General features: G+C 50.2%; 1 protein-coding gene and 1 non-coding gene across 7 annotated transcripts in view; both read right to left on the bottom strand.

Moving 5' to 3' along the window:
- The window catches only part of CAMTA1 (calmodulin binding transcription activator 1), a 692,042-nt gene that overhangs the window by 34,431 nt on the left and 636,263 nt on the right, over positions 1–21,348 (bottom strand). For 4 of the 6 annotated variants that reach the window (XM_053400464.1, XM_053400466.1, XM_053400467.1 and 1 more), the window contains exons 7-10: positions 13,011–13,151; positions 9,384–11,260; positions 6,147–6,273; positions 4,579–4,713 (exon numbers count right to left, since the gene is read on the bottom strand). In XM_053400464.1, coding sequence (XP_053256439.1) covers positions 4,579–4,713; positions 6,147–6,273; positions 9,384–11,260; positions 13,011–13,151 — 2,280 coding nt within the window. Of the gene's footprint in view, positions 1–1,094; positions 1,443–1,657; positions 1,823–4,578; positions 4,714–6,146; positions 6,274–9,383; positions 11,261–13,010; positions 13,152–21,348 lie in introns of those variants that run through there. The other 2 variants (XM_053400469.1, XM_053400470.1) reach the window with 2 other exon arrangements.
- Positions 4,138–4,212, bottom strand: TRNAN-GUU (transfer RNA asparagine (anticodon GUU)). Its single transcript has one exon. It is a non-coding gene; the product is annotated as a tRNA-Asn (tRNA).

Below are 21,348 nucleotides of genomic sequence, written 5' to 3'. Positions count from 1 at the left end.
CAAATATCAACCATCTCAAGCCCTACAATTGGTGCTGCCACTTCTGGTAGTTGTTCAACTGGCACTGACTAGCGACAGGGCCCCTTTGGTGGTGCTTCCCCATCTGTGGCCCTCCCTGGTGAGATACCTCTCTCTCTCTCAAAACTAACATTTAGGAGGAGTTTAAAAACATTTCTATTTGATAACTGAGAAATTCTGATTCCAGCAAGCTTGACATTATTCACTGTTGTTTTCAGATGTCCTTAATTGCTTTAAATGTTTTATCCTGCTTTGTTGTTTGCCTCCCTGGGATCTTGGTGGTGCTAGGGGACAGAAATTTGACAAGCAAATAAATATAACCTAGTTGGCCATTCCCCAACCCCAGATTCTTCCAGGCATCACCCACATGTTTGAGGGCCTAATATCTGCAGCCTGGAGGGAAAGGACTTTGCTGTACAGCATAATTATAGAATGATAGAGTTGCAGGACATCTAGCCCAACCTTGTGCAAGGCAGAGATCTGCAACTACAGCACCCATGACAGCAGCCTATCAGGATAGAGAAAGCCCATCATCCCAGAGGCTGCCTTGCTTCCACAGTGGAACAGCTTGTACCATGAAGGGCATTCCTCCTTCCCATTTGTACCCTTGGCCTCTGGGCCTGCCCTCTGGAGCAAGGGAGAGAATCCATGTGCTCCACCTTAGATTGTGGTCATCAAGTGATGAACCTGCCTGGGGGAAAACCAGCTCTCCCATGCCCCCGATGAATCCAGCTGGGGACTGAGATCCCTGACACTGTCAGATTTCGACGGGGGGGGGCACTCCCTCTCTTGGGATTTCGCTCCACTTCCAGGGTGGCAAACCAAGGCAGGCGGTTCCACAGGCCACCTCTTCCGGCTGAGTAGCCTATTTTTGGGGAGCACAGTTTGCAAAAATCACCCGCCCGCCATCTAGCTGTATACTAATCACACTATTGTCTAAAAAGCGGCCCCGAGGGTCAACCAGTTCAAGGAGGCCTGGCACTTCCTTGGAGCGGGGGACGGGGCAGGCTTCGCCACTTTCTTGCTCCAAACGCTTTCTCTCCCCGTCCCCCGCATTTCAAAACAAGTTTTCTTACATTTCGGACGCCCCGAGGGAGAGGTCGCAGCCGCTGCTGGCGGTGGGCGATCGGGAGCCTGCTCCCGAAGTAGGGGATAGCGAGGAACTTCCGTGGGGGGCGGGGGAGAAGAGGGCGCGTTCCTTCCCCACGTGCGGATGGGAACTTTCCCCGCTCCTCGTCCGCGCCTGGCGCTCCCCCGGAGTCCGCTCCCACCTTCCGCGCGGGCCCCGCGGTGGCGCAAAAAAAGTGGGCAGGGCGGGAGCGAGGCGCACTTACCTGCCAGCCAGTTCGCCCGCCCGCCGGCTCGTGGGTCCCTTCGGACGCAGCCCGAGCGAGCGAGCGGCCAGCCAGCCCGCCGGGCTCTTTGGGCAGCCCTCCTTTTCCTTCCCCGCCTCTGCGCGGCCAATCCGCAGCGCGGAAAGTGACATCAGCCCCCGCTGCCGCCGGGGAGCGTCCGCTCGCCACACGCGCGCCGGAGCCAATGAGGAGCCGTCGGGGCAGCGCAACAGGTGCCCGGCCCGGGACGCCCCGCGCCGCCGCCGCCCACCTCGCCCGCGGAGCCCAGCCCAGCCCTGCCTTGCCTGCGCCGTCCGTCGCGGCCCCGCCATGCCCGGCCGGAGCGCACGAGAAGGAGGAGAAGGAGGATGCGCTCGCCCCGGAGAGCGAGCGACCTGGCCAGTCCCGCTCGCTCTTGCCGCCGCTCTGCGCCCGCAATGCAGCCGCCGGGGAGGGGGCGCTCCGCATTATGACAAAGCGCGGCTGGAGCCGCCTCCGCGCGGCAACGCCGCCCCCCTCCCGCCGGGCTGAGCCGCCCGCCTCGCCCCTTCGCCGGCCCTGGCTGGCTGTCGGCCGTCGCCCTCCAAGCTGCAAGGCGCTGTGCCTTGCGCCGTCCTCCTCCCTTCTCCTCCGCGGGCTGAAAAGTGCCCCCCCCCACGGCTTGCCTTCGGGTTGCTCCTGCCGTCCCTGGATTCGGCCTCCCTGCTTCCCCCACTCTCCCCCCATCCCTGCGGGTGGGCTTTGTTGGGAGTCTCCTACAACTCTTGTGCCGGGGCACCCGTGAAGCAAAGGGTCTGCGGCAAGGACGCATGGCTAAACTGGGGTGGGATCGACGTTGGGACGGCCTTCCCTTGGGCAGGTCCCCTTCAGCATCCGGGGCAGACCCGGCAAGGCAATCCTCCCCTTTTTCCTAGATCAGATATACCTTCCTCTCGTCCCACCCCCAAATCGCACGAGAGCCATTATTCCCTGCCTCCCCCTCCCGTATGCCGGTGCCCCGCTCAGCCAAGCCAAGCCTGAGAAATGGCTTTGGGCATTCCTGCATTTCAGGGTGTGACACGCTCCCCATTTTGAAGGCTGCCTCAGGAGAAGGGCTCTCCTTGGCTGGAGCTGGAACGGTCACCAGGTGCTAAGGAGGCTGCTGTTGCAGATCCTGCACTGAGCCAGGCATCACGTGTCTCCAAGGTCCCTCCCAAGTCTATAATACAACTTGTCTACATCATTCTTAAGAGTGTGGCACTCATACCTGGACACAGTCCTCCAGACCGGGTTGGACTACTGCCGAATAAATTAGAACTATTACTTCCCAGGACTTGGAAACTATGATCCTATTCATGTTGCCTAAAATTATTTGGCTTTTTTTTTTGCAGCCATATCACAGTGCTGGCTCATGTTCAGGTTGTAGCTGATTACAATTCTGAGATCCTTTTTACATGTGTTGCTGCCAAGGCAGGTTCCCCCCAAATGACAACAACAACAAAACCTCAGGGTGCATCTCACTAAATATAGAATTTTGCATTTGTTGCTGTAATTTTTTAAAAATTAGTTTTGGCCCAGTTTCCTGTTCTCTCAAGGTCTGCGGTGATAGTAGTTCTCCCTCACAGTTTTGCATCATCTGCAAATGCTCATTGTGTCTTTGAGCAACCCTCACGCTTGCAAGGATAGTGGCCTAGCTCTTGCTAAGGCATTGCAGCTATGCCTTATCAGATTGCATGATTAAATGTACCTGAGGGATCCTCTGATTAACTGATCCTTCCCCAACAAAAAGAAATGTCTGCAGAAGGAGGCCAGAGCCCTTCTTCTCCCCAACAGTTTTCCACATGGAGAGTTTGTTGTTTTGGCATGCAGGGACATTTAGTCATTGTGGCTCCCCCATGAAACGTCTGGAGTGATGCAGCCCAGAGACAGCTCAGAGCCCCAAAGCAGAGCTGCTTTGCAGGAGTTGCACCTCCTCCCAGATGTCTCCCTCCCTGGGCAGGTATTCCTCACTGCTAGCAAGTCGGGTTTCCTGGATTTGCTGGAAGTGTTTGAAAAGAAAGCTCCCTGGACTGTCTTTTACCTGCCTTGCTGTTTGGCAGACTTTTATGGCTTTGATTCTTGTTGCATTTGAATGGTAATCATTTCCTACCCCACCACCACCCCTGTGCAATTGATTAGATGAAATTGATTAGATGAAATCAGAATGGTGCCCTATCGTCTCCTGTAGGAGAAAAGGGATCTCTGTAGCACCCTCCATCTCTCCCACTCACATCTTTTAGCTTGGTGAGCCTCAGTTCCTCCAGGAAACCTGAGCAGTGCATTTTCATTATCCCCCATTTCACCCTGTAAGCTACAGAAAATCCAGGTTGCCTGAGTCAGCTGGAGGTAGAACTCTTTGAAGAGCCGCCTGGGAACAATCTGGGTCAGCTTCCCCACCTCCAAGGAAATTAATAGACCGAGCCTCTGGCAGAGCATGGCTTTTTCCACAAAGGAACAGGTAGCAGGAGGAGCAGAGCCCCTGCCATCCTCCCACTCATTTGCACAGCCTTCCCCAAGCTGGTGCCTTCTAAATGTTTGGGCTGCAACCTTCCTCACATTCGCTAACCATTGGTCATGCTGGCTGTTGGGGTCGCTCTGAGTTGGAGGCCAGCATCAGTAATCTGGAGGGCACAAAGCTTTGGAAGGCTGGTGGATGTGGTGGCCCAGGAGAGGCACTGTTTTTGAAATCATGGAATCATGGAATTGTAGAGTTGGAAGGGACCACTCGGATCATCTAGTGCAACCCTCCTGCAATGCAGGAATCTTTTGCCCAACGTGGGGCTTGAACCCACAACCCTGAGATTAACAGTCTCATGTTCTACCAACTGAGCTATCCTAGAACTTGTGGCATACCTGTTACTGAAAGAGCACATCTGGGGCTGCAGAGTTCTGAAGCACCCCAGAAACACTTGTGATTGCCCTTGCAGTCACTTCTGGTTCTATACATCATTAGATTCTGGGCTTGCTTTGGAAGGAGATTTATCACTCGGGAGTGCTCCAGAGTCACAGGGGCTGGTGGATGGGCTGGTTAAGATATCTTTTACAAGACAAAACTGAAGGCAACAGCTCTACTTGCAAGGAAGGGATTCACCAGCGATTAAGCCTGACACTTTCCCCATCTTCAGGAGACTGGAGCCCCCACTGCACAGTCTGACCTCCTGCCCCCAAGACCACCCACCACTCTGGGAGCCATGTTTGCATGTCTCACCATCCAGGGACAGCCAGTCGTGCTGAGAGGAAGGCAAGGGTGGCAGTGCCCGTGCTTTGTACTCAAAGACCACCGAGTTGGAGATGATCTGGTTGTTGAAGGCCACTTGCAGAGTGACGAGCCCCGTGTCATGAGCTGAAAGGCAAAAGGAGACAATGGCTTTTAAGAAAGTGATCCCAACACATGGACGCCTTCACTGGGCACCTGCAAAACACACCTATCTCATTGTGTTGGGGACTGTGGTGACTCCCTCTCCTCCCCACCTTCTGGAAGCAGAGGCTGGATCTCTGTCTGCTGCAAGGTGGTAAGGTAAAGGTAAAGTACCCCCAGACAGTTAAGTCCAGTGAAACTTGACTATGGGATGCGGCGCTCATCTTGCTTCAGTCCGAGAGAGCCTGCGTTTGTTCGCAGACAGCTTTTCGGGTCATGTGGCCAGCATGACTATTTAAACAACAAACTGGACAATAGGACAACTTAAACAATGCAATAAAACTGGTACGGCAGCAGCAGATGGGGGGAAAAATCTATATGAAAAGCAACAGATCAGAAGACAAATCTATCGACACGACAGTCAAATTGAACCACCATGCTCAGAGGCCATGTACCTACAAATAACAGATGCTGGAAACGAATGGCGGGGAGGGCTTCCTTACTCCTCCCCAACTCATAGGTTTCCAGGAACCTGGCATGCTGCGGTTGGAAGCCAAAGGCTTGAACTGGCCCCTGAAGGACCAGGTGCGCAGCCTGGGAGTCATTTCGGACTCACAGCTGTCCATGGAGGCACAGGTTAATTCTGTGTCCAGGGCGGTTGTCTACCAGTTCCACCTGGTATGCAGGCTGAGACTCTACCTGCCTGCAGACTGTCTCGCCAGAGTGGTGCATGCTCTAGTTATCTCCAGCCTGGACTACTGCAATGAGCTCTACGTGGGGTTACCTTTGAAGGTGACCCGGAAACTGCAATTAATCCAGAATGCAGCAGCTAGACTGGTGACTGGGAGTGGCCTCCGGGTCCACATAACACCGGTCCTGAGAGATCTGCATTGGCTCCCAGTACATTTCTGAGAACAATTCAAAGTGTTGGTGCTGACCTTTAAAGCCCTAAATGGCCTCGGTCCTGTATACCTGAAGGAGCATCTCCACCCCCATCATTCAGCCCGGACACTGAGGTCCAGCGCCGAGTGCCTTCTGGCGGTTATCTCATTGCAAAAAGTGAGGTTACAGGGAACCAGACAGAGGGCCTTTTCGGTAGTGGCGCCCGCCCTGTGGAACGCCCTCCCATCAGATCCCAAGGAAATAAGCAGCTATCTTATCTTTAAAAGACATCTGAAGGCAGCCTGGTTTAGGGAAGTTTTTAATATTTAATGCTGTATTGTTTTTAACACTCGATTGGGAGCCGCCCAGAGTGGCTGGGGAAACTCAGCCAGATGGGCGGGGTATAAATATTATTATTATTATTATTATTATTATTATTATTATTATTACTACTATTATTAGCCCCAGCTCTTTCTGATGCAACGCCTCCAGCACAGTGGCTTTAAAACACACACACAATCTCCTGGATTTCTCACCTGGGCAATAACAGCGCAGCACCCCCGGCTGTATCAAGGAGGCCGGCACTGAGATCTGGTCAAACAGGCAGCTGTAGTTATTGCTGGCCTCCTGCCAGGGCCCTGTGATCAGCACCTTCACGCCCCCCTGCAGAGGAAAAAAGCAAGCAGAGCGGGGAATGGGGGTCAGGAGGAGTCAATCTTGGATCACTCTTGGCTGCCTCCTCTCGGGGGCTCCCTCCTCCTCCTGCTCCACACAGTTACTGGCATTTGCCACAGAGAGAGGAAATAAGAGTCATATAGATGTCAAGGGGCTCTCAGCCCTGGCGGCCAATGCCTGCTGCATGTGGGACAACCAAGACAAGGCAAGCAGGCAGGGCTCCATGGCGAGGTAGGAGGGCCTCCCCTATCTATGAGGTGGCTTTCAGTTGGGAACTGGAAGTGTGGAGCTGTGTGTGGTTCGAGGTGCCCAATTGAGGCTTTGGACTACAACTCCCATCATCCCCAGCTGTCACGGCCATATTGTAGCCCCAAACATTGGAAAGGCACCACTCAGCAAAGGCTAGCTTTGTGGGAACCAGAGAAGAACCATGTGCCGCTCCGTCAGATACTGTCTTCCTTATTTCCTCCAACAAAGTCCTGTAACCAATGCCACCTAGTAGACAGGAAGTTAAGTGTAAACGGGGCAGATGTGAGCTGGTATTCAGCTAAGACCTATGCAGAGAGTAGACCCACTGAAATTAATGAACCTAAGTTGCTCATGTCTGTTAACTTCAATGGGCCTACTCTGAGTAGGACTAGCATTGAACACCACCAGCAGGGGTTCAAATACCACCCCTGGCTTCAGTTGACTCTGTGGCCTAGAGAAGTCGCTCTTTGCCTCAGTTCCCCATCTGAAAGAATGGAAAATGCAGCAACCTATTGTCTGATGAATGTTATCAGGCATGTTCACCGCCCAGCTTTCTCCCCAATAAGGACCACAAAGCTTGTTGCCATTCCACCTGAAGGAAAGCCCCTTGAAGGAAGCAGGAGAAATAAAAACCAATCCATCAATACTGGAACCACAACACAGGAGAGGGACATTCAGACTTCCTTTCCAAAGCCCTTCCAGAAGAAGGGAGCTGCTGCTGCAAAGGTCCCTCTCCGGCTCGCCTGCAGCTCCTGAGTCAGGCTGAGATTCTCAGGGCCCAGCTAGACAGTACGAGAGAGAAGTGGATCACAGTCTCCTGATTTTGCTAAAAAATGTAAAAGAGCCTGGAGGAGCAGCAACAGGGGAGGGTCATCTTAACCCACTCTCCCTCCGCCTGTTTTTCAGAACAATATTGTGTCCTGACTCACTATGAGGAAAAGACACAATATTTCCCGCTGTGGGCATTTTCAGTGAGAAGTGGCTCTATGGGGAAAGCCACAGTAGCTTGCTGCAGCTGCTGCTTATTCTGCAAAGAAAACTGACCCTTGACTCTGAAGGGAGGACTTATTTTAGCCTAAGTTGCATGGAAGAGGGAATCAAATGTGGGCCGGGGGAAGGATAGGCCTCTGTCCCATTGCTGCCTCTGTCCAAGCAAGTAGGACAAGAAACATCTTCAGGTTGCAGAGCCGCCCTGCATTGGTTTCTGCCAAAGAGGAAATGCCACATTTGGGCAGGAGATCTAAAAACCTGGAGAGAAACCGAAATATGCTTCTCCTGTGCTGACCCCCAGTGGCAGAAAGGCAGGAAAACACTTTTCAAAAAAGTGATTTTACCAGCTTGGATTGGGAGGCCCTTGACACACACATTGTTAATACTTTCCAAATCTACTTTTCTAAAGAGTCAAAAGTGTGGATGCTGTGAGCAGGTCTGGTTGCAGCTCCTTGGCCAGTGCACATTTAGTGTCCACCCGGGGAGTCTTGGCGTGCAGTTGGAGAAAGGTAACACAGAAGGATGTGTTTCATGAAAGGCATCCCATCAACACGCAGGCACTTTGCTCTGGGAATGGATTGGTTTATTTCTGGGGTTAAGATGAATGGCTTTAGGAACCAGGGCGGAAATGTTCACCCATTCAGTGAACACCTGCCCAGTCTGGTTTGGTTTTGTGATGTCACCATGTGGCTAAAGCTGATTGGCTGCGTGGCACTGCCAGGAGGCCAGCTCTCTACCTGCCTTTCATCCAAGGTGCATTTTGCACTTTTCTGCCCGAACAAATGCTCTACACAGGTGAGCGGGTAGCAGGGCAGCATTCTGGGTGGGTTCAAAATATTTCTAGGCTGAAGCTGGCAATTGTGTCACTCACCTAAAAGGTAAAGGGACCCCTGACCATTAGGTCCAGTCATGACCGACTCCAGGGTTGCGGCGCTCATCTCGCTTTATTGGCCAAGGGAGCCGGCATACAGCTTCCAGGTCATGTGGCCAGCATGAGTAAGCCGCTTCTGGCGAACCAGAGCAGCACATGGAAACGCCGTTTACCTTCCCGCCGGAGTGGTACCTATTTATCTACTTGCACTTTGATGTGCTTTCAAACTGCTAGGTGGGCAGGAGCAGGGACTGAGCAACGGGAGCTCACCCCGTCACGGGGATTCGAACCGCCGACCTTCTGATTGGCAAGTCCTAGGCTCTGTGGTTTAACCCACAGCGCCACTCGCGTCCCTCACCTACCTACTCCCAATAACCCCAATCTCTCTCTCAGCCTAAAACACGGAGGGGCCTTGTTGGGAATGAGAGACTGTAATGCCTATTGGAAAGAAGAATATAGGAGCACCAGAGGAGCCCAGCAGCAGCTCGATCAGGTCTTAGGGACCCAATGAGCCCAGAATCCTGTTCTCACAGTGGTCAACCAGATGTTTCTTCTGGGAAGTCCACAAACAGGACACGAGCACAGCAGCAGCAGCAGCAGCAGCAGCAGCACCCTCCCTACTTGTGGCTCCCAGGACTGTCATTCAGAGGCATACAACTTCTGACAGAAGAAGCTCCCTCTCCCTTGCATGCTGTGGTTTTGGTTTTCCTTCCTTTCCAACTTCCCTGGAGCACAGATGGGACAGTCAGGTAGACAGGTGGGGCCCTCCCCTCCTTGGCAAGCCAAATTATCTCATTTCCAAAACCCAGGACTCCCCCCCCCCAGCCGCAACTCACTGGAACTCAGTTCTGGCAACTCTCAAGTGGGCATCTTTGCCATTCTAAGATAACAAGGAAGGTGTTCATCATGGTGAGTTCCTGCACCTCTTTTTCTAGAAAAAATAGCACTGCCAAAAACCCACCAAGGGCTGAAAAGCCAAACAGCTCACCTCTGGATAAGACCACTCGGGCGAGTAATCCGTCACCATGAAAAGGCGCCCACTCTGCTGGAGCATGCCCAGGGTGCCCTGAGCAGCAGCGGCTGCTGCCGCCGCCGACACCACCTCAGTCACGTGCATGTAGGCCAGAGTGCTTGCCCCGTTCTCTGTGCTGCTGCTGAGGTGCAGGCTGGCTTGCTGGGGGCTGCAGCAGGGGATACACATCTCTGCCTGGCTGTAGGAGGCCCGGTTGGCATCCTCTGGCTGGGACAGCCCACTGCTCTCGCCTGATACCAGCTGGTGCCCGTAGATGGTGTTGCTCCCACCTTCCACCGAGATGAAATCATTGATCAGGTCAGAGAACTGGTTGCTAAAGGAGATGTCAAAGTGGTCCAAGCTCAGCTCCATGTTGGAGGAGTTGTTCAGACCCGGGTGGGCTACTGGGTAGAGGCCTTGCACCATGTTCCCTTGGAGGATGGGGAGGCTGTTCCCATTCCGCAAGCTGCCCCCGTTGGTCTCGGGCTGCATGTAGTGCTCTGTCCCACCGCAGGCCTGGAGCTCCCCCGTCTTCAGCAGGTTCTCGTTCCCATCCGCCTGCGGAGAGGTCTCCATCGGGACCTCGCCTTCGGCAGACATAGCCTGGAAGTTTGCCTGGAACTGCATGAGCTGGAGCGAAGAGGTGGACTCGATGCGAGCTTCCACCGTGCCGTTGCAGTTGGAAGTGCTCTGGGAGGAAGCCTCCGTCTTCACGTTGGGGAGCCCTAAAGGGTTGACAAAGGAACTGCTTGCATCGTTCAGGTTGTTGTGGCTGTTTTGCTCCAGAGGCAGAGGTTTGCTGGCATCCTGCAGGAAGAAACTGGGGGAAGGGGTCTGGTGGACGTGGGGGCTCTGGACTGCTTGGTTGAAACCAGAGGAGTAATCCTTGTTGGAATCGATTGCACTAAAGTCCATTTGTTCCAAGGTGGTACTGGGGCTGAGGCCTCCGCCGGACGGGAGCAAACTGGAACCAGTCGTAAGGGTGAGCGAGTTGGACGAGGAAGAGGAGGAGAACGCTTCTTTCGACATCTGTTGCTCAAAGGACGTGTCCTCCGTCTTAATCTCCTTGGTGAGGGCTGCGCTGAAGTTGAACCCGCGCTCTGTCGTGGGGGACTGCCTGATGTTGGGGCCCAGGCAATCTGCCTTGGGGCCTCCTCCTCCATACGTCTGCCCCTGCTTGGGATTGTTAAGGAAGCAGTCCGGGTCGAAATTCATCGTGGTTTCTGGGATCTTCCGGCCACTGTCAAGAGTGGTGGAGAGCACCAGCTCTTCGGAGACGCTGGCGGGCAGCATGGACAGGCCCTCTGAGCTGCTGGCGGTGGGGAAGGTGAACTTGTGGCCATCCGAGCTCACGGCCAGGACCAGCCCTTGGGCAGCTGCGTCCGAGGAGAGGAGGTGCTGATTGGGACCCGTGGTGGGTGACATTGTGTAGACGGCCTCGCTGGTCACATCCGACATGAAGACCGTGGCGCTCTGCGACAGGTTGCCCATCACTGAGGCAACGGCCATGCTGGAGACCCCGGTGACAGCTGGGCTGTCCGCCACATCGGGGTCACTGTTCAACCCACTGCTGATGGACACGGGGGAGTTCTGCGTGGTGTCAGGGACTTCCACCTGATTGGTCGACGAGACCTCTGTGCTGTTCTGATGCAGCAGGACTGGCTTGGCCACTTTGCCATTCCTTTTCTCCCGGCTGGAGGACTTGCCATGGCTGTGCTCGTTCTTCCCTTCGGAGACATCGTTGTTCTGCACCTCGGAGTGGGCACTGTACCCGCCTGACCTCGGCTCGACCTTTGGTGAGATGATGCGGTGTTTGGCACTGTTGCACTTGTGGTGCACACTGCTACCTGCGCCTGTCCCAAGCAGAAACAGAAGGTTAATCATGGACTGGAACACAAGCCAGCTGGTCCTTATGCCAGAAGTTTCTCTGTATTACTTTCTAATGCAGAGGGATAGCTGGGACTGAACAGCTGAAGCTTTCTACAGCCGTCAGCCTTAGAGCAAGATCAAGATGGGCAAAAGCACCATGAAAGGATCAACCTGTTGGGGGATTCAGAGCTTCAGCCTGAACATGTTTTGCCTACAGCTGGATTTGTGCCTCTTGGACTAAGACGTGGGCCAGAGAGAACTCAGCTTTTCATTGGTTTTGATATGAGACTATACTACGAGGCATCCTGTCTTTGTTGGTTGAAGGAATGGATGGCATTAGAGAATTCACATATTCTAGACTTAGAAGGTCATGATAATATTTTTGGTTGGCATGCTTATTTATGGTATGAAGAGGTAAAAGTACACAAAGGATTTACAAATCATATAATTAGGAAACAATTGTATAGAGTATGGGATAAATACAAACATTTATTAAAGGTAAAAACACCACTTTGGCTCTCACTGGTGGCAGCTACAGCAGTAAAGAAAAAGAATATGATAGAAGGGTGGACAACTTATAGAAAGGGAGAGGGAGGAGAGTATAAATTAAAAGAATTTAAGGAACCACAGAAAGAAGAGGAAGGAAGTCAAGTTTTGAAATGTTAAAATGACTGTAAAATTATTGAAATGTATAAATCTGAAAATAATAAAAAAGATTCATAGTTTAGGTTAAAATGCATTCAAAAGTAAGCATTTTAAAATAAAATGTGTACAAAACACATATTTTAAGATAAAATATACAAAAAATAATGCAATTCTTTGTGTGATTGTTTAAAAGAGGTTTGTAGTCTGAAGAAGAAACAGGACAGAATGTATGTCTGAAATTTGGGGCACATACAGAATGTCCCCTTTTATTGGTGGGGTGATGATTCAGTCGTATCCTGGCAAGTGCAGGCCGTGCAACTATAGTCAATTTCCAGCTCTTGCACAGACCTGTTTCCTCAAAATACTGGACTTTTTGCACTAAGCAAAGTGACCAGCAAATACGCTGGGAAGTGAAGGATAATACTTCCTTTGACAAAAGGGTGTGCCCTCCCCACCAGCAAATCAGGCTGAATGCTCAGTAAAGTAGCGAACTGGAAGTTACCTCCCCAAGTTGCCTAGAAATCAGCTGATCTGTCCACCTCTCATGTCTGCCGTCTCTCTAATGTAGGGTCCTGCTTAAGGTATTATGGCTAAGAGCCCTTCAACCCTCCTGCCCCATGGGGAGCGCAGGCAGGACTGGCCCAAGACATTTTGACACTTGAAATGAACCGCAAAATGGTGTTCCCCTCTCCACCAGGGAAGAAGGGGAAAGTGAAGCTTGACATCAGGAACAAAGGGGGAATAACGGTCTACACCAGAATCTGCTGTCCCTGTGGATTCTGCCACCTGAGGTAGTTGCTTCACTTTATCTCAGGTGTGGGCTGGCCCTGAGCACAGGAAGCTGCCTTATACAGAGTCAGAGCATTGGTCCATCCATGCCAGTGTTGTCTATATGGTCTGGCAGTGGCTCTTCAAGTTTTTCAGACAGAGGACCTTCCTAGCTCTATGACCCTCCTGCATGCAAAGCAGGTGCCTTGCTTCCCTGCCAATCCCACCCTGATTCCGCCCTCCCACAAATCCAGCACTTTGTGGCATTCCAAAACTGGGAGAGTGCAGAACGTTTTTGCCCTGCAAGCTCCTGCTCCTCACCCAAGTTGCCAGTGCAGAGGCAATTGTGCGTCCGAGGCTGTGGTTTGGTCTGGTGGCTGTCCAGGATCTGCTGCACCAGCTGCTCCACAGAGAAGCCCGAACTGCTGTTGCCATTGCTGCATGTCCACTTGATGCCATGAACTGTGGAAAGAGAGAGAGAGAGAGAGAGAGAGAGAGAGAGAGAGAGAGAGAAAGGCAAGAGATGAGGTGGAAGAAGCAGCAGCAGCAGCCGACCACCAGCAGTTGTCTTGGCAGATCCTTTGCTCTGGAGGATCTTTGGTTGGGGATAGACTGTGTGGAACCACATGCTTGATCACCTCATTCCCATTAGGGTAATTAGAGTTGGGAGTGAGAGGATACCCCTTTCCTCCTTCCATGTTTCTCCAGGGGACTTTGCCCTGCTTCCCACTCCTCCTTTGCTGGAATAACTCCTAAAATAAATCCCAGGACAGGAGTGTACACCCTTTGCCAAATATTCAACTCCCTTCAGCTTCTTTGCATTCCCCCCACCCCTCTGTGTACCAACCTATGGAAATATGTACAGGGATAATTCTTTTTTTCTTTTTCTTCTGTGCCACCCACCCTGAAAAAGCGCTCTTGGCATGAATGTGCGCATGGCTTCCTGCAGGTGAGTTTTGCTGTGTTTCAGCCATGCACACAAGCGCAGAGACGCAACCTCTGCTCAAAGAGCATCTTGGTGGAATCAGGTCACACTGAAGCAGCTCTTGTGCAAGGTTTTCATGTCAGTAATGCAAATGTGTGTGTGATGCATTGAAGGTTGTGGTGATGTGTGCATGCATGGCCCTTTGCACACCACCTGGAAATAAAAAAGAGAACTACAGAGGATCCCTGGACCTTCAGTTCAACTTTGGAACCAAAACAAGGAGAATTTCAGATGCCTCCCTTGTTTTAGTTGCAGCCCTGCTTAGATAAACAGGCAAGAGGCTGAGACTTGCAGTTGAGAAGGAAAACTATCTGTCTTCACATGGGGCATATTAGGCGTTGGGCCAGAAAGGAAGGAAATCCTGGAAAGAGAAGGTGTGTTTTGAGAGAAAAGAAGATGACACTGAAGTGGCAGGAGACAGAACAACAGACAAAAACAAAAGGAAGCAAATTTTTAAAGACTCTTCAGCATTAGGCTCCAGTCATGACATCATATGCACTAGCCAGTAGGCACCACACCTGTCCTTCATTTTTTTAAAAAAAGATATTTATTGAGGTTTTACAAACGAAAGAAAATTACAGAATATAAAGAAAACAAGAGAAAGAAAAAAAGAGAAAAATACAAAAAATACAAAAATACATAGGAAAAAAAAGATACGAAATACAGAAAAAATATATAGAAAAAATTAAAAACAAATCAATTTTTTTCATGGCTTAAATTTCGTTTGCTTATTTCCCTGACCTCCTCACACCTCCCTTTTTTGTATTCCCTTTCACATGGTTAGTTCAGCAAATCCTTACCCTCTTTCATTTATCTTAACTCCATATCTCAACACGTTATAACTATATATTTTCATCCGTTATCAATCCATTTTTACATATTCTTATTGACCTTGTTACTAAGGCCGCTTAATTTCAATCCAACATCATTTTAACATTCATTAATTTTACAATGTTTCTGCAAATAGTCTTTAAATTTCTTCCAATCTTCTTCCACTGACTCTTCTCCCTGGTCACGGATTCTGCCAGTCATTTCCGCCAGTTCCATATAGTCCATCACCTTCATCTGCCACTCTTCCAGGGTGGGTAAATCTTGTGTCTTCCAATACTTTGCAATAAGTATTCTTGCTGCTGTTGTGGCATACATAAAGAAAGTTCTATCCTTCTTTGGCACCAATTGGCCGACTATGCCCAGGAGGAAGGCCTCTGGTTTCTTTAGGAAGGTATATTTAAATACCTTTTTCATTTCATTATAGATCATCTCCCAGAAAGCCCACACCTGTCCTTCAAACACATCTGTGAAATATGTCTTTGCTTCCAGCTTGTGGGGTTAGTCTGTCAGCCTAGGGCTTGCCAATCAGAAGGTCGGTGGTTCGAATCCCCACGACGGGATGAGCTCCCCTTGCTTGGTCCCTGCTCCTGCCAAGCTAGCAGTTCGAAAGCACGCAGTGCAAGTAGATAAATAGGTACCACTCCGGCAGGAAGGTAAACGGTGTTTCCGTGCGCTGCTCTGGTTCGCCATAAGCGGCTTAGTCATGCTGGTTACATGACCCGGAAGCTGTATGCCGGCTCCCTCGGCCAGTAAAGTGAGATGAGCGCTGCAACCCCAGAGTCATCCGTGACTGGACCTAACTGTCAGGAGTCCCTTTACCTTTAAGCTTTGCATAGCCTGTGTGCAAATAGTTCAGAGCCAATATTTAATCAATGGCTGGCCTGAGGGACCACTGCACAACTTTGCAGGGGCTCTGGAATCCTTGGGCTTGCGATAGCTTCTGGGATGAGTGCAAAGGTGTCACGTCACAGATTCCAGAGTTATGTTTCCCTTGCAGTGCACGTACGGTTCTGCGTCCTGCTGTTGACGGAATCATAAAGTTGGAAGAGACCCTTTTTTGCTGCTCAAGAAGGTATGACGGTGTTTTGTGAGGTGATGGGGGGGAAACCCTTGCAAGGCCTCTTCAATTTGGCTCTGAGTCTGTACAGAATAGGGAGAGGTTTCTCCACTGGTCCATCCCAAGCTCTCTGAAGAAGAACAATGCCGGCCTTCAACTTTGCTGTTTTTTGGCCACAAATCCTGTCCCCACGCCCCACCTTTCCCTCATTGGGTCACTAAGCTAGGTTGCTGCTCCTTCTCCTCCAAATGAGCTTCTTTTTCTGCTGCTGCTCCCCCTTCTGTTGTGAAGGTTATACGATGAAAACCCACTGAAGGGTGACAGATTGCAAGGAGAGAATTTCAGGATGCTTAATGTAAATTACCGACTGTCTTGGCACATCCAATATGCAGATTGTCTCGCTTTCCTTGCGCAGCGCAACCCCCCCCCCACCCCCGGCTTTTTAAAGAAAACCTCCTCTGAGCCAGTGAGTTGTTAGCACTGAATATAAAATACTATCAAGATGGCTTTTAACATGTCACGCTCGGCTTCCTGACACATAATGAATCAGTGGGAAGGGGTGGGGGGGGGGAGAGAGCATTATGAAGGGAAGGTTAATAAAACAGCCCATTGCCACCTCCCTCCCGGAAAGGCTGGAAGATCAAAACTGCTTGGAAAGCACAGCAGATCTCATTGGAGTTTGGGTAGAGAGATGAATAAATAGCGAAACAGAATCATCCCCCTGGATCCTTTGCTGCCACTTGAGGTTCAGGCGGCCTCAGTGGCCCAGAGTGCCTTCCATCACCTTCAGCTGGTGGCCCAGCTACGCCCCTATCTGGATAGGGATAGCCTAACTACCATTGTCTGTGCTCTGGTAATCTCAAGGTTAGATTACTGCAATGCATTATACTGCCTTTGAGGGCAGTTCGGAAACTTCAGCTAGTGCAGAATTCAGAGCCAGGTTGCTCACCAGAGTAAGACAGTTTGAGCATGTTATACTGATCCTGGTCTGACTGCACTGTCTATCAATTAGTTTCTGGGCCCAATTCAGAGTGCTGGGTTTGCAAAAAACAAAACAAACCCAGCCAGAATTTTACTATCCCAAAGATGGAAAAGCGACGAAATACCAGCGAAAGAACATTGGCAAGAAATAATGTAACATTAGATTTTTGCTTATTAATAGTCCATTTTTTCATACTCCTTATAGCATTATAGCTAAAAACCACATAACTTTCAATCCAACATCATTCTAACATTCATTAATTTTGCAATATTTCTGTAAATAGTCTTTAAATTTCTTCCAATCTTCTTCCACCGACTCTTCTCCCTGGTCTCGGATTCTGCCGGTCATTTCTGCCCCCCCAACCACATTTTAAAAGGACATAGGATATCGGCTGGGGAGAAACACATTTCTGTGCTACACACATATATGACTGCAGTAACATCTACAACAGCCCTGTAAAGTAGGGCAGCATTTTTTATCACCTCTGGGGCTGATGCTGAGAGAATATTGTTCTCATTGTTCTTTGCTCTGGGATTGAAAATAGTCAATACAGACCTGGTTACAACTGTTTGGAAATTATAATATAATATAATATAATATAATATAATATAATATAATATTATATTATATTATAATATAATATAATATAATATAATATAATATAATATAATAATGGCTTACTTAAAACTCCCTGACCTTCAAACCAGGACTTTGTGGCTTACCCCATGACCCTTATGTAGCCACTCCTGTCTTTATGACCTCCAGGGAAATATAAAACCACACATGTGAGAAGCAGGGCCGCAGCTCAGCTGTAGACTACGAGTTTTGCATGAAAAGGTCCCAGGTTCATCCCCTGGCATACCCTCTCAGGGAGGGCTGGGGAGAAACCCCTGTTCGAAATCCTAGGGCATGGGTAGGCAAACTAAGGCCAGGGGCCAGATCTGGCTTAATCGCCTTCTAAATCTGGCCCGCGGACGGTCTGGGAATCAGCGTGTTTTTACATGAGTACAGTGGTACCTCGGGTTAAGTACTTAATTCATTCTGGAGGTCCGTTCTTAACCTGAAACTGTTCTTAACCTGGGGCACCACTTTAGCTAATGGGGCCTCCCGCTGCTGCCGCGCCGCCGGAGCACAATTTCTGTTCTCATCCTGAATCAAAGTTCTTAACCTGAGGCACTATTTCTGGATTAGCGGAGTCTGTAACTTGAAGCGTCTGTAACCTGAAGCTTATGTAACCTGAGGTACCACTGTAGAATGTGTCCTTTTATTTAAAATGCATTTCTGGGTTATTTGATTTAAAATGTATCTCTGGGTTATTTGTGGGGCATAGGAATTGGTTCATTTCCCCCCCCTTCAAAATATAGTCCAGCCTCCCACAAGGTCTAAGGGACAGTGGACCGGCCCCCTGCTGAAAAAGTTTGCTGACCCCTGTCCTAGGCAGCCACTGCTGGTCAGAAGTTGGAGGGGCTGCTGGTCTCAGTATAAAGCAGCTTCCGCCATTTCTCCTGCGTTCTTACATTTCCAAGAAAAAAAGTACTACCCAGCCTCCAAAGTCCCTCACTGTGGACACACAACAGCCGGGGTCTCCTTGGCGACTGCCCATTTGTGAAAGTAGCATGTGCCTTTTCATTCCAGACTCCCCACAAGTTTTAACTGACAGAAATAAAGGGATCACTTCTGGTTTTTCTCCACTGGATTAAACTTTAATTAGACTTCTCTTTTCATACCTCCCAACACCTACACAATAACAACTTTCAAATCCTGGCATGAGGTGTCTCCCACCCTTTTGTGGGTTGTGAAAACCCACCTGGATGTGCATTGCTGAGCGAGCAGACTTGAAACAATGTCCCTGTTTGGAGTTCCTTTGGCAAGCCTTTCTTTTTCCAGCAACCGCTGCTCATTCCAAGATCTCCTTAGAAACCCGGCGGAGTCTGTCATTTGCTCCTTAATTGCAGCTGCGGGTCAAGCAAGGCAGAGCATTTTCTTTTAACTACAAAAAGGCAATTAGCAATGTAGCTGCCTCTTTGTGAAGGTCTGGGACCTGCAGCTATAACTGCATCCCGTTCGTCTCCCAAACCAAGTGCCTAAAGAGATTGCCCTTTCTGAGCCATGTGGTGCCGAGCCGAAAGCATTCGGCTTCACCAAGGTTAATCACGGAGCTCTGAGTAAGTAACTGGTGGGGACCAGGGATGGGAAGAAAGTCATCCTATCCATTTATTGCAGTGGACTGACCCAATTCGACCTGCTTGGAATGAAACGATCCCTTGGATTACACACTTCTCGAGTGAGGAGTATAGTTCTGGTCTCCAAAAGGGGCACACAAATAACTATCAATCTATCCACAAAAGGTTTGCGTTAGGGGAGAATGCACCGAAAACAATGGGAATAGGCTGCACTTTGCAAGAAGAAGGCTTCCATAACATGCAGATATTTTGAGTGTCAGAGAGGCAGGGAGGGAGGGAGGGAGAGAGAGAGAGAGAGAGGGGGAGAGAGAGAGAGAGGGAGAGAGAGAGAGAGAGAGAAACAAGCCTCTGGTGGAACGCCAGGTCCATCTCCGGAAGGGGCTGCAGTTATTAAACAGTAAATTCCAAAAAATGGCCTGATAGTGCAGAAAAGACACTACAAATGTTAAGGGATAGTAGAAGAACTAGAAGCTTGCCGTTTTCTTACATTTACAGGCCTCTCCCCATTTATGCGCATTCGACCCGCACACAACTGCGTATACGCGCTGAGAAATAATGAAGTAAATTGACTTAAACTGCAAAAAGGCAAAAAAGGCCAGAAAAAGAGCAGGAAAACCGCAAAAACGTGGCAAAAAGAGGAAAAATGGCCACAGCCAAGCAATGCAGGGTACTAGTCTACCTCTGAACCACAGCCAAGCGCTTACGGGGGACTGGTCTACCCGCCTTGTTTCCACCTCATCCTCCAGCAATGAGGAAGACAGTCACTATTGCCACCATTCATGCCAGTCTGGTAAGTGCTGCTGGTTTTTAAAAGGGGTTTCCGAGGGTTTCCAGAGGTTTAGAGGGCGTTGACAGGTTTTTTAGATAGTATTCCCTCCTCTGCACGCTTTCACTTAAACACACGGCACTCAGAAACAAAACCCCATGTAAGTGGGGGAGAGGCCTGTGTTTAAAAGTTCTACTTTCAGGACCAAGGAGAGTGGAAAAACTCAAGCAGCCCTTACTCCTTATTAAAGTTTCTCAGCTGATTTGCACTGCAGGCCCAACCCAGCCTTTCCTGGTCGTAATTTTCCAAGCATATTAAAGTGTTGGAAACGATTTGTCCTCGCTTCGGAGACACGGTGCTTCGAGGGTTACTCTAGAGGGCTGTTTCCCAGATGGGCAACTAGAGTCCCTTTGGCACAACCTTTGTCAACCTGGTTCCCTCCAGGCTTTTCGGACTACAACTCCCATCAGCCCCTACTGTCCTCTGGGGATCATGGGAGTTGTAGTCCAAAACAGCTTGAGCACACCAGGCTGGGAAGAGCTGCTCTGGAGAAATAGGCTTGGTCAGGAAGGTGTGTGTGTGTGCCTTTGAGATAGTGTGTGTATACTGTGTGTAGTGGCGTTGGGTGAGCTGCAGAAACAGGTGTTTCTTGTGGTTTGGCTGGGGATGTCTGTTCTGTTGTTTACTTCTGAGTCATGTACACAATTCTATTCTGGAGAACGTGACAGTGAGCTCATTGGGGTTTACTCCTAAGTAGGTGGGCCTAGGACTACAATCCCAAAGTCACAGGTTTTCAGTGATGGGCCACAGGGGAGCAGTGGGCAGTGGTGATGTCCACATCACAGCTGGTCCTCCTTACTCTCTGGCACATCAGAGGCCTTGCTCAGTTGCTCCTGGGCTGGCAAACAGGGGATTGTGTGTGTGTGTGTGTGTGTGTGTGTGTGTGTGTGTGCAGAAGCTCCCCTCCTAGTTTGGTGCTCTCTCCTCAATCTCTATACCAGGTACACAAACTGGCGAAGTGCTGAGCGGCTGCCATGCGGCTCATTTACGACTCCTGCGGCAGGAGCCATTAATTCCTCTCTCCTCCTCCTCCTCTGGTGCCCATTGCAAGGCCCCTTTATGGCTTCCCACAAACCCACAAGCTCAACATCAGCAAAAGCAAAGCACCGGCTTGGCTGTGGCACACCTGGGACACCTCTCCCTGCTTCCAGGCCGGAAAGGCAGGCTCAGCCTGCAAAGCATCTCCGAAACAAGAGAGGCCACCCCTGCCTGACTGCCTGCCTGCCTAATGGCCGGTTTGCCTGTTATTTATAGGCTGCCCCATCACAAAATGGTTCTTTGAGTTGGCTCTCAAATCAAAAGAGCAAATTATAAAGCAAACATCTCAGCAAGGAGCACTTTCCCTCTGTTTCAAAGTGGGCAGAAAGGTGGCATATAAATGGGGGGGGGGGATAAACAAACAGTTTTCAAAAAATCAAGTGTTATTAGCTGCTGGTTGCTTTTGATTCCCAGCATCACATCTAAGAACAAGAAGTGTCCTGAAGCAGTAGCAGCTGGATCAGGATCCGACCACAGGGGGCACATCTCTGCCTCCTCTTCCTCCAGCTTCTTGTTCTCACAGTGGCCAACCAGATGTCTCAACGGGAAGAAGGAGAGAGAGGAATTGGCACCATTATAGGTGCTACATAATACCCGTTCCGCATTTGCAAGAACTTGATAGTTGAGTGTGGCAGCACCTGAACTTTGGAATTCCCTGCCTATTGCGAGCAAGCACTTGCCTTCACTATACTCCGGTGCCTGCTGTAAAATATTCTTGTTTAGACAAGCCTACCCAGATACTCGGGGACCCGGGTAG

Source organism: Podarcis raffonei, chromosome 8 (assembly GCF_027172205.1).
Source record: "Podarcis raffonei isolate rPodRaf1 chromosome 8, rPodRaf1.pri, whole genome shotgun sequence".
Classification (NCBI taxonomy): Eukaryota; Metazoa; Chordata; class Lepidosauria; order Squamata; family Lacertidae; genus Podarcis; species Podarcis raffonei.
Note: the sequence above shows the minus strand (reverse complement) of the source record. Positions and strands in the feature narration are given on the sequence as shown.